Source organism: Amblyraja radiata, chromosome 9, assembly GCF_010909765.2.
Source record: "Amblyraja radiata isolate CabotCenter1 chromosome 9, sAmbRad1.1.pri, whole genome shotgun sequence".
Classification (NCBI taxonomy): Eukaryota; Metazoa; Chordata; class Chondrichthyes; order Rajiformes; family Rajidae; genus Amblyraja; species Amblyraja radiata.
This window is the reverse complement of record NC_045964.1, coordinates 37,894,664-37,907,561: the sequence shown is the minus strand read 5'-3', so window position 1 is coordinate 37,907,561 and position 12,898 is coordinate 37,894,664. Positions and strand designations below refer to the sequence as shown.

General features: G+C 42.6%; 1 protein-coding gene across 1 annotated transcript in view; it reads left to right on the top strand.

Moving 5' to 3' along the window:
• The window catches only part of brms1l (BRMS1 like transcriptional repressor), a 44,752-nt gene extending 32,121 nt beyond the window's left edge, over positions 1-12,631 (top strand). Inside the window, exon 10 of the mRNA XM_033027149.1 lies at positions 11,692-12,631. Within this exon, the coding sequence (XP_032883040.1) occupies positions 11,692-11,809 (118 nt within the window). The 3' untranslated portion in view covers positions 11,810-12,631. The remainder of the gene's footprint in view (positions 1-11,691) is intronic.
• Positions 12,632-12,898: the final 267 nt, after the last annotated feature.

The following is a 12,898-nucleotide window of genomic DNA, read 5'->3' as shown; positions in this document are numbered from 1 at the left end:
AAAAATTCCAGAAGATTAGTCAAGCATGATTTCCCCTTCGTAAATCCATGCTGACTCGGACCGATCCTGTTACTGTTATCCAAATGTGCTGCTATTTCATCTTTTATAATTGACTCCAGCATCTTCCACACCACCATCTCAGGCTAACTGGTCTATAATTCCCTATTTTCTCTCTCCCTCCTTTCTTATAAAGTGGGATAACATTAGTTACCCTCCAATCCACAGGAACTGATCCTGAATCTATAAAACATTGGAAAATGATCACCAATGCATTCACGATTTCTGGACACTTCCTGAAGTACCCTGGGATGCAGACCATCAGGCCCTGGGGATTTATCAGCCTTCAATCCCATCAGTCTACCCAACATAATTTCTTGCCTAATGTGAAGTTTCTCCGTCACCCTAGGTCCTCTGGCCACTAGTACATCTGGGATATTGTTTGTGTCTTCCTTAGTGAAGACAGATCCAAAGTACCTGTTCAACTCATCTGCCATTTCCTTTTTCCCCATAATAAATTCACCTGTTTCTGTCTTTAAGAGACCCACATTTGTCTTAACTAATTTTTTCCTCTTCGCACACCTAAAGAAGCTTTTACTATCCTCCTTTATATTCTTGGCTAGCTTACCTTTGTATCTCATCTTTTCTCCCCGTATTGCCTTTTTAGTTATCTTCTGTTGCTCTTTAAAAGTTTCCCAATCCCCTGGCTTCCCGCTCATCTTTGCTATGTCATACTACTTCTCTTTTTTATATACTGTCCTTGTCAGCCACTGTTGCCTCTTACTCCCCTTAGAATCTTTCTTCCTCTTTGGAATGAACTGATCCTGCACCTTCTGTATTATTCCCAGAAATACCTGCCATTGTTGTTCCACTGTCATCCCTGCTAGAGTATCTCTCCAATCAACTTTGGCAAGCTCCTCCCTCATGCCACCATACTCCCCTTTGCGCAACTGTAACACATTTCCAACTTTCCATTCTTCCTCTCAAATTGTAGATTAAAACATCATATTATGGTCAATACCTCCAAATAACTTCTTTACCTTGAGTTCCCTCATCAAATCCGGTTCATTACACAACACTAAATCCAAAATTGCCTTCTCCCTGGTAGGCTCCGGTACAAGCTGCTCCACAAACATTGTGTTTGAGGCACTCCACAAACTCCCTTTCGTAGGGTCCAGGACCAACCTGATTTTCCCAGTCTACCTGCACGTTGAAATCTGTAGCATTACCTTTGCTACATGTCAATTTTAACTCTCGATTCAAATTGCACCCTATCTCCAGGCTACTGTTTGGGGGCCTGTAGATAACTCCCATTAGGGACTTTTTACCCTTACAATTCCTCAGTTCTATCCATACTACATCTCCTGATTCTATGTCACCCCTCGCAAGCGACTGAATTTCATTCCTTACCAACAGAGCTACCCCACTCCCTCTTCCCACCAGTCTGTCTTTTCGATAGGACGTATATTCCTGAATATCCAGTTCCCAGCCCTGGTCCTCTTGCAGCTATGTTTCTGTAATTCCTACAACATCATACTTGCCAATTTCTAACTGAGGCTCAAGCTTATCCACTTTATTTCTTATAACCATATAACCATATAACAATTACAGCACGGAAACAGGCCATCTCGACCCCTCTAGTCCGTGCCGAACACATAATCTCCCCTAGTCCCATATACCTGCGCTCAGACCATAACCCTCCATTCCTTTCCCATCCATATAACTATCCAATTTATTTTTAAATGATAAAAACGAACCTGCCTCCACCACCTTTACTGGAAGCTCATTCCACACAGCTACCACTCTCTGAGTAAAGAAGTTCCCCCTCATGTTACCCCTAAACTTCAGTCCCTTAATTCTCAAGTCATGTCCCCTTGTTTGAGTCTTCCCTACTCTCAGTGGGAAAAGCTTTTCCACGTCAACTCTGTCTATCCCTCTCATCATTTTAAAAACCTCTATCAAGTCCCCCCTTAACCTTCTGCGCTCCAAAGAATAAAGCCCTAACTTGTTCAACCTTTCTCTGTAACTTAGTTGCTGAAACCCAGGCAACATTCTAGTAAATCTCCTCTGTACTCTCTCTATTTTGTTGACATCCTTCCTATAATTAGGCGACCAAAATTGTACACCATACTCCAGAATTGGCCTCACCAATGCCTTGTACAATTTTAACATTACATCCCAACTTCTATACTCAATGCTCTGATTTATAAAGGCCAGCACACCAAAAGCTTTCTTTACCACCCTATCTACATGAGATTCCACTTTCATGGAACTGTGCACAGTTATTCCCAGATCCCTCTGTTCACCTACATTCTTCAATTCCCTACCATTTACCATGTACGTCCTATTTTGATTTGTCCTGCCAAGATGTAGCACCTCGCACTTATCAGCATTAAACTCCATCTGCCATCTTTCAGCCCACTCTTCCAACTGGCATAAATCTCTCTGTAGACTTTGAAACTCTACTTCATTACCCGCAACCCCACCTATCTTAGTATCATCTGCATACTTACTAATCCAATTTACCACACCATCGTCCAGATCATTGATGTACATGACAAACAACAGTGGACCCAACACAGATCCCTGTGGCACCCTACTCGTCACTGGCCTCCAACCTGACAAACAACCATCCACCATTACTCTCTGGCATCTCCCATTCAGCCACTGTTGAATCCATCTTGCTACTCCACCATTAATACCCAACCATTGAACCTTCTTAACCAACCTTCCATGAGGAACCTTGTCAAAGGCCTTACTGAAGTCCATATACACAACATCCACTGCTTTACCCTCATCAATTTCCCGAGTAACATCTTCAAAAAATTCAAGAAGATTAGTTAAACATGACCTTCCAGGCACAAATCCATGTTGACTGTTCCTAATCAGACCCTGTTTATCCAGATGCTTATATATATTATCTCTAAGTATTCTTTCCATTAATTTGCCCACCACTGACGTCAAACTAACAGGTCTATAATTGCTAGGTTTACTCTTAGACCCCTTTTTAAACAATGGAACAACATGCGCAGTACGCCAATCCTCCGGCACTATTCCCGTTTCTAATGACATTTGAAATATTTCTGCCATAGCCCCTGCTATTTCTACACTAACTTCCCGCAATGTCCTAGGGAATATCCTGTCCGGACCTGGAGACTTATCCACTTTTATATTTCTCAAAAGTGTCAGTACTTCCTCTTCTTTGATCCTCATAGTTTCCATAGCTACTCTACTTGTTTCCCTTACCTCACATAATTCAATATCCTTCTCCATGGTGAATACCGAAGAAAAGAAACTGTTCAATATCTCCCCCATCTCTTTTGGCTCTGCAGATAGTTGGCCACTCTGACTCTCTAATGGACCAATTTTATCCCTCGTTATCCTTTTGCTATTAATATAGCGGTAGAAACCCTTCGGATTTACTTTTACCTTACTTGCCAAAGCAACCTCATATCTTCTTTTAGCTTTTCTAATTTCTTTCTTAAGATTCTTTTTACATTCTTTATACTCCTCAAGCACCTCATTTACTCCATGCTGCCTATAACTATTGTAGATCTCCCTCTTTTTCCGAACCAAGTGTCCAATTTCCCTTGAAAACCATGGCTCTTTACAATTTTTACGATTTCCTTTCAACCGAACAGGGACATAAAGATTCTGTACTCTTAAAATTTCACCTTTAAATGTACTCCATTTCTCTTCCACATCTTTCCCATAAAACAAACTGTCCCAATTTACTCCTTTTAAATCCTTTCGCATCTCCTCAAAGTTAGCCTTTCTCCAATCAAAAATCTCAACCCTAGGTCCAGTTTTGTCCCTCTCCATAATTATATTGAAACTAATGGTATTGTGATCACTGGACCCGAACTGTTCCCCAACGCATACCTCTGCCACCTGACCCATCTCATTTCCTAACAGGAGGTCCAGTACCGCCCCTTCTCTAGTAGGTACTTCTATGTATTGTTGCAAAAAACTATCCTGCACACATTTTACAAACTCCAACCCATCCAGCCCATTTACAGAATGTGTTTCCCAGTCTATGTGTGGAAAATTGAAATCTCCCACAATCACTACCTTGTGCTTACTACTAATATCTGCAATCTCCTTACATATTTGCTCTTCCAATTCTCGCTCCCCATTTGGCGGTCTATAATACACCCCTATAAGTGTTGCTACCCCTTTCCCATTTCTCAGTTCCACCCAAATAGCCTCCCTAGACGAGCCCTCTAATCTATCCTGCCAAAGCACTGCTGTAATATCTTCCCTGATAAGCAATGCAACACCTCCACCTCTTGCCCCTCCAATTCTATCACACCTGAAGCAATGAAATCCTGGAATATTTAGTTTCCAATCACAGCCCTCCTGCAACCATGTTTCACTGATCGCCACAACATCATACTTCCAGGTGTCAATCCAGGCTCTAAGTTCATCCACTTTTCTTACAATGCTCCTAGCATTAAAATATACACATTTAAGAAACCCACCCTCTCTTATACTCTGATTATTTTCTTTTTCTTCTCTCTCCCCTACATTTTGGGTCAGAGTGCTACCATTCTCTGCCCCCTGCTTCACACACTGACTGCTAGCTTTCCCAATTTGAGTCCCTCCCCCCAACCATACTAGTTTAAAGTCTCCCAAGTAGCCTTTGCAAATCTCCCCGCCAGGATATTGGTCCCCCTTGAGTTCAAGTGCAACCCGTCCTTTCTGTACAGGTCGCACCTTCCCCAAAAGAGGTCCCAATGATCCAGAAACTTGAATCCATACCCACTGCACCAGTCTCTCATCCACGCATTTATCCTCCACCTCGCTCCATTCCTACTCTCACTGTCGCGTGGCACAGGCAGTAATCCTGAGATTGTTACCTTTCCAGTCCTTCTCTTTAACTCTCTACCTAACTCCCTAAATTCTTCTTTCAGGACCTCTTCTCTTTTTTTACCTATGTCGTTGGTACCTATATGCACCACAACCTCAGGCTCCTCTCCCTCCCATTTCAGGATTTCTTGGACACGTTCAGACACATCCTTAACCCTGGCACCAGGGAGGCAAACTACCATCCGGGACTCCTGTCTGCGTCCACAGAATCGCCTATCCGACCCCCTGACTATAGAGTCCCCTATTACAATTGCCCTCCTCTTCTTTTCCTTACCCTTCTGAGCAACAGGACCGGTCTTTGTGCCAGAGGCCCGGCCGCTGTCGCTGCCCCCAGGTAGGCTGTCTCCCCCACCCTAACTCCAGTATTATTGTAGATTTCCTAATTAAATCATCCAAGTCATTTCAATTTGTGGATTTTTGTTACCAATTCAAGAGGTTGTCAATTTTTGGCTTTTTAAAAAATAGTTGCATTTACTTAATCTGTGGGAAATTCTCCGTGCACTTGTCCTCCAAAAACAAACTGAAAAGGCCCAGGATTAAATTGTCAAATATTGTGAAACCCATCTGTTCTGCCACAAATGTTGTTTTATCTAATTTAACTGACGTCTGGCTTGGGGACATCAAAGTAACTTAGCAAGGCTGGTGAGAATGTAAAAGACAGTAATTTTAATTGGGCTGCATATCTCAGTTTTTAGCAGCAAAGTGAATTTAACAAATATGTACTGTCTCCCAGGGCGTAGAAAAATCTGGCAGTTGAAACCGGGCGAGAATTGAAAAACCTATAGTTAACCCCTATTCCAGCACTGCTGGTGGAGCACGAAGAACGGAAATCCACTTCTATTAGAGCCCTCAAGCAAACCTGCCATAAACACTCCCTCTCTCTTTCACTCTCTTACATTTTTATTAAATGCTTTTTTTTTTTTCTCCCTTGATGGATGGGAGGATATGAAAATCTTAATGTCAGGTGGCAAATTTAAAAAAATTGTTAGAGCATCCCAATTCCGGGCATTTCTGGGTTTCCTCGTCACTAATGTGGGTCCGACTAAAGTGGCATTATCTGTTGAGACAAACTCAAAACAGGTAAAAGTTGCTGCTTTGCTAACTTGTACAAGGTAAAAAAAAATCTGCATCCTTTATGTTTCAGAGCAGTTTGCAAATGATATCTTGTATTCACTTTTCAAACTTTTATGTGGGTAATATTAATTTTCCAAAAGTAAGGTATCAAATGTTTTTAAATGGGATGGATGAGCTGCAGAAACGTTTAAGTACTTGCAATCTGATTACCTAACTTCGTACAGGGTTGCGTATAATAATTATGTCCATATTGCATATAATTTCCAAATTTCATTAGGATATAGATAAAATAATTGTTGGGGCTAAGCAAATGTTGCTGTGCATTTATTTCCTGAGAGAGGCATGAGATGGTGCAAACTGCCTAATTTATCTATGCCCGGGTCATAGAAACATAGAAAATAGGTGCAGGAGTAGGCCATTCGGCCCTTCGAGCCTGCACCGCCATTTGATATGATCATGGCTGATCATCCAACTCAGTATCCCATCCCTGCCTTCTCTCCATACCCCCTGATCCTTTTAGCCACAAGGGCCACATCTAACTCCCTCTTAAATATAGCCAATGAACTGGCCTCAACTACCTTCTGTGGCAGAGAATTCCACAGATTCACCACTCTCTGTGTAAAAAATGATTTCCTCATCTCGGTCCTAAAAGTCTTCCCTCTATCCTTAAACTGTGACCCCTAGTTCTGGACTTCCCCAACATCGGGAATAATCTTCCTGCATCTAGCCTGTCCAACCCCTTAAGAATTTTGTAAGTTTCTATAAGATCCCCCCTCAATCTTCTGAATTCCAGCGTGTACAAGCCGAGTCTATCCAGTCTTTCTTCATATGAAAGTCCTGCCATCCCAGGAATCAGTCTGGTGAACCTTCTCTGTACTCCCTCTATGGCAAGAATGTCTTTCCTCAGATTAGGAGACCAAAACTGTACGCAATACTCCAGGTGTGGTCTCACCAAGACCCTGTACAACTGCAGTAGAACCTCCCTGCTCTTAAACTCAAATCCTTTTGCTATGAATGCTAACATACCATTTGCTTTCTTCACTGCCTGCTGCACCTGCATTCCTACTTTCAATGACTGGTGTACCATGACACCCAGGTCTCGTTGCATCTCCCCTTTTCCTAATCGGCCACCATTCAGATAATAGTCTACTTTCCTGTTTTTGCCACCAAAGTGGATAACCTCACATTTATCCACATTATACTGCATCTGCCATGCATTTGCCCACTCACCCAACCTATCCAAGTCACCTTGCAGCCTCCTAGCATCCTCCTCACAGCTAACACTGCCCCCCAGCTTCGTGTCATCCGCAAACTTGGAGATGTTGCATTCAATTCCCTCATCCAGATCATTAATATATATTGTAAATAGCTGGGGTCCCAGCACTGAGCCTTGCGGTACCCCACTAGTCACTGCCTGCCATTCTGAAAAGGACCCGTTTACTCCTACTCTTTGTTTCCTGTCTGCCAGCCAGTTCTCTATCCACATCAATACTGAACCCCCAATACCGTGTGCTTTAAGTTTGTATACTAATCTCTTATGTGGGACCTTGTCGAAAGCCTTCTGAAAGTCCAGATATAACACATCCACTGGTTCTCCCTTATCCACTCTACTAGTTACATCCTCGAAAAATTCTATAAGATTCGTCAGACATGATTTACCTTTCATAAATACATGCTGACTTTGTCCAATGAACTCACCACTTTCCAAATGTGCTGCTATCCCATCTTTAATAACTGACTCCAGAATTTTCCCCACCACCGATGTTAGATTAACTGGTCTGTAATTCCCCGTTTTCTCTCTCCCTCCCTTTTTAAAAAGTGGGGTTACATTAGCTACCCTCCAGTCCTCGGGAACTACTCCAGAATCTAAAGAGTTTTGAAAAATTATCACTAATGCATCCACTATTTCTGCGGCTACTTCCTTAAGTACTCTGGGATGCAACTTATCTGGCCCTGGGGATTTATCGGCCTTTAATCCATTCAATTTACCTAACACCACTTCCCGGCTAACCTGGATTTCACTCAGTTCCTCCATCTCATTTACCCCCCGGTCCCTTGCTATTTCCGGCAGATTATTTATGTCTTCCTTAGTGAAGACAGAACCAAAGTAATTATTCAATTGGTCTGCCATGTCCTTGTTCCCCATGATCAATTCGCCTGTTTCTGACTGCAAGGGACCTACATTTGTTTTAACTAATCTTTTCCTCTTGACATATCTATAAACACTTTTGCAGTCAGTTTTTATGTTCCCTGCCAGTTTTCTTTCATAATCTATTTTCCCTTTCCTAATTAAGCCTTTTGTCCTCCTCTGCTGGACTCTGAATTTCTCCCAGTCCTCTGGTAGGCTGCTTGTTCTGGCTAATTTGTAGGCTTCCTCTTTTGTTTTGATACTATCCCTGATTTCCCTTGTTATCCACGGATGCACTACCTTCCCTGATTTATTCTTTTGCCAAACTGGGATGAACACTTGTTGTAGTTCATCCATGCAGTTTTTAAATGCCTTGCATTGCATATCCACCGTCAACACTTTAAGAATCATTGGCCAGTCTATCTTGGCCAATTCACGTCTCATACCCTCAAAGTCACCTTTCTTTAAGTTCAGGACCCTTGTTTCTGAATTAACAATGTCACTCTCCATCCTAATGAAGAACTCAACCATATTATGGTCACTCTTGCCCAAGGGGCCACGCACAACAAGACTGCCAACTAACCCTTCCTCATTACTCAATACCCAGTCTAGAATAGCCTGCTCTCTTGTTGGTTCTTCTACATGTTGGTTTAGAAAACTATCCCGCATACATTCCAAGAAATCCTCTTCCTCAGCACCCCTGCCAATTTGATTCGCCCAATCTATATGTAGATTGAAGTCACCCATTATAATGGTTTTACCTTTGTTGCACGCGTTTCTAATTTCCTGTTTGATGCCATCCCCAACTCCACTACTACTGTTAGGTGGCCGGTACACCACTCCCACTAGCGTTTTCTGCCCCTTAGTGTTTCGCAGCTCTACCCATATCGATTCCACATCCTCCAAGCTAATGTCCTTCCTTTCTATTGCGTTAATCTCCTCTCTAACCAGCAACGCTACCCCGCCTCCTTTTCCTTTCTGTCTATCCCTCCTGAATATTGAATATCCCTGGATGTTCAGCTCCCAGCCTTGGTCACCCTGGAGCCATGTCTCCGTGATCCCAACTATATCATATTCATTAATAACTATCTGCACATTCAACTCATCCACCTTATTACGAATGCTCCTTGCATTAAGATACAAATCCTTCAGGCTTGTCTTTACAACACTCTTACCCCTTATACAATTATGTTGAAAAGTGGCCCTTTTTGATTTTTGCCCTGATTTTGTCTGCCTGCCACTTTTACTTTTCACCTTGCTACCTATTGCTTCTACCCTCATTTTACACCCCCCTGCCTCTCTGCTCTTGCACCCATCCCCCTGCCACATTAGTTTAAATCCTCCCCGACAGCACTAGCAAACACTCCCCCAAGGACATTGGTTCCATTCCAGCCCAGGTGCAGACCGTCCTGTTTGTACTGGTCCCACCTCCCCCAGAACTGGTTCCAATGCCCTAAAAATTTGAATCCCTCCCCCTTGCACCATTTTTCAAGCCACATATTCATCTGCAATATCCTCCTATTTCTACTCTGACTGGCCCGTGGTACTGGTAGTAATCCAGAGATTATTACCTTTGAGGTCCTACTTTTAAGTTTATCTCCTAGCTCCCTAAATTCACCTTGTAGGACCTCATCCCTTTTTTTTACCTATATCGTTGGTGCCAATATGCACCACGACAACTGGCTGTTCACCCTCCCCCTCCAGAATGTTCTGCAGCCGTTCAGTGACATCCCTGACCCTTGCACCAGGGAGGCAACATACCATCCTGGAGTCTCGTTTGCGGCCGCAGAAACGCCTATCTATTCCCCTTACAATTGAATCCCTTATTACTATTGCCCTTCCACTCTTTTTTCCCCCCTCCTGTGCCGCTGAGCCACCCATGGTGCCATGAACTTGGCTGCTGCTGCCTTCTCCTGATGAGCCATCTCCCCCAACAGTATCCAAAATGGTATACCTGTTTAGGAGGGAGCTGACGGCAGGGGACTCCTGCACTACCTGCCTACTGCTTTGCTGGCTATTTGCCACCCGTTCCCTTTCTGTCCTCTTACCTTTTACCTGCGGTGTGACCAACTCGCTGTACGTGCTATTCACGACTTTCCCAGCATCGTGGATGCTCGAGTATGAATCCAGCCGCAGCTCCAATCGTTCAATGCGGTCTGCCAGGAGCTGCAGCTGGACACACTTCCTGCAAACGTAGTCACCAGGGACACTGGCCATATCCCTGATCTCCCACATGTTGCAGGCTGAGCAAACCACGGGGCCAATCTCCACTGACATAGCTTACTCCCAAATTAACTCTATATTAAATATTTTAAACTTTATCCTTTAAACTGTACCTTTACTAATAAATACTGTACCCTTAACTCCCAGAGTCCTTAACTCCCCGGGCCTCTGTAAAAGCAAGCCCTGCGCTGGATTTTATACTCACAGCCCAGGTAACTCCTCCTCTCACCAACGGCTCCCCGGGCCTCTGTAAAAGCAAGCCCCGCGCTGGATTTTATACTCACAGCCCAGGTAACTCCTCCTCTCACCAACGGTTCCCCGGGCCTCTGTAAAAGCAAGCCCTGCGCTGGATTTTATACTCACAGCCCAGGTAACTCCTCCTCTCACCAACGGCTCCCCGGGCCTCTGTAAAAGCAAGCCCCGCGCTGGATTTTATACTCACAGCCCAGGTAACTCCTCCTCTCACCAACGGCTCCCCGGGCCTCTGTAAAAGCAAGCCCCGCGCTGGATTTTATACTCACAGCCCAGGTAACTCCTCCTCTCACCAACGGCTCCCCGGGCCTCTGTAAAAGCAAGCCCTGTGCTGGATTTTATACTCACAGCCCAGGTAACTCCTCCTCTCACCAACGGCTCCCCGGGCCTCTGTAAAAGCAAGCCCCGCGCTGGATTTTATACTCACAGCCCAGGTAACTCCTCCTCTCACCAACGGCTCCCCGGGCCTCTAAAAGCAATCCCCGCGCTGGATTTTATACTCACAGCCCAGGGTTCTTCCCTTCCCCCTTTTCTTCACTTTTGTGGGTTTGCAAATTTTTCAATGACTTCTCCGGTGTGCCGAGATTGGGAATTCAGGATGACGAATTCCATAAATGAACATTTTAGCACAAAGCATTGGAACAAAGGAAAAAACATTAGTTTGTTTGCTGAAGGGCAGTAATCCTAGCAACACTAATTAGTTTGTGAGATTGTTCTCCCATATTCCACTTCTATTGATTTAGCTATTTGGCAAGATTGGTTTCATTTGAACATCTTGGTCACTGTTTTCTCCCAAGTGGCTTATTCAGGATAATTCTTCTTTAATATAAAGGATAATAACAACAGCTCTGAAATTTTGATGTGACTATCACTCAGTGAATATTTCAACAAAAAGGGAAATTTAATATGAGTGCATTATTTTTGTCTTTGGTATGCTGCCATGTAATCTGAAGGCCTGGGATCAATTGTAGACAAGAATGCTGGAGAAACTCAGCGGGTGAGGCAGCAATTATGGAGCGAAGGAATAGGCGATGTTTCGGGTTGAGACCCTTCTTCAGCCTGGAATCAATTGATCATATTAGATTTTTTTAAATCTGTAAGAATATATTCCCAATTAAGAAAATAATCTAAATGTCTTTTTTTTTTAGTGCCACAATAACAACCATCAACAATGATGAAGTTTGGTTTAAGAGAACAGACAGCAGCAAGTCAAAACTATACATTTCTCAGCTACAGAAAGGAAAATATACCATCAAGCATATGTAGCTTCATAATTTTTATGTCAGATCTTTTTTTAATGAACTTTTTGTATCTACGACAATGAAGATGCTTTGACATCTCAACTATTAATAACAATGCAGTTAATTCAATTTATTGAAATATTTGGCTATTAAATGTGTTTAGTCTTATATGGCTTGGAAATGTTACTTGAATGGAAATACTTTATATATTGTCACTTTACTTGTTTACTATTTTTCATTGTGCATTTTCTACTTTACTCATTATGACAACTAAGATTTTTTTTGTTTATGAACTGTATGCCAATGAAGTCGATTCCTCTCTGTTACTGTTTTCCTCAAATGGGTGAATGGATTTTGTCGATATTGTGATATTTGTCTCAGGTGCTTGATTAAAGCCATGTCTAATATAAATAAACTGCCCATATAATGTACAACCACGTTGACTTCTTAAATTTAAACCAGCCAACATTGTGTCTCCTGCACTATATTGTGAACTTCGGAAACGCCTTCGCATCCACACGAATGCAGTATTGAATGCTGCCAGATAAAATATTTGTTACTCTTCTTCAATGTTTTTGTTTAGTAATCCGTGCCATTATCTTGGTGCCCATCATGGTTGTTTCAATGGAATGGAACAAAATATATACCTAGTATAATTGTGAAAATACTGTAATATTCACAGTGTAGAATGTTTTTTAAAGTTAATCAATTCATTTTCAGTCTTACTTTAAATCTTAAGCATTGCAAATGTAAATACAAGTAGGCCATTGTGCTGTCATCTAAAAATGCGGACTATAAATTACTGCCTTGATAAGAATATTAAAATGACAGGGGCTCTTTGCTAATGCGAATATTGGTTGATTGCATTATATTTTTGAACCGGTAACGCAGCTGTATTTAACGGTGAAGGAAGGAAGTGCAGATGCTGGTTTAAACCGAAGATCGACACAAAAAGCTGGAGTACAGTGCCCTCCATAATGTTTGGGACAAAGACCCATCATTTATTTATTTGCCTCTGTACTCCACAATTTGAGATTTGTAATAGAAAAAAATCACATTCCCAAACGAAAAATTAGGTGCTGTTCCTCCAATTTGCGCTGGGCCTCACTTTAAA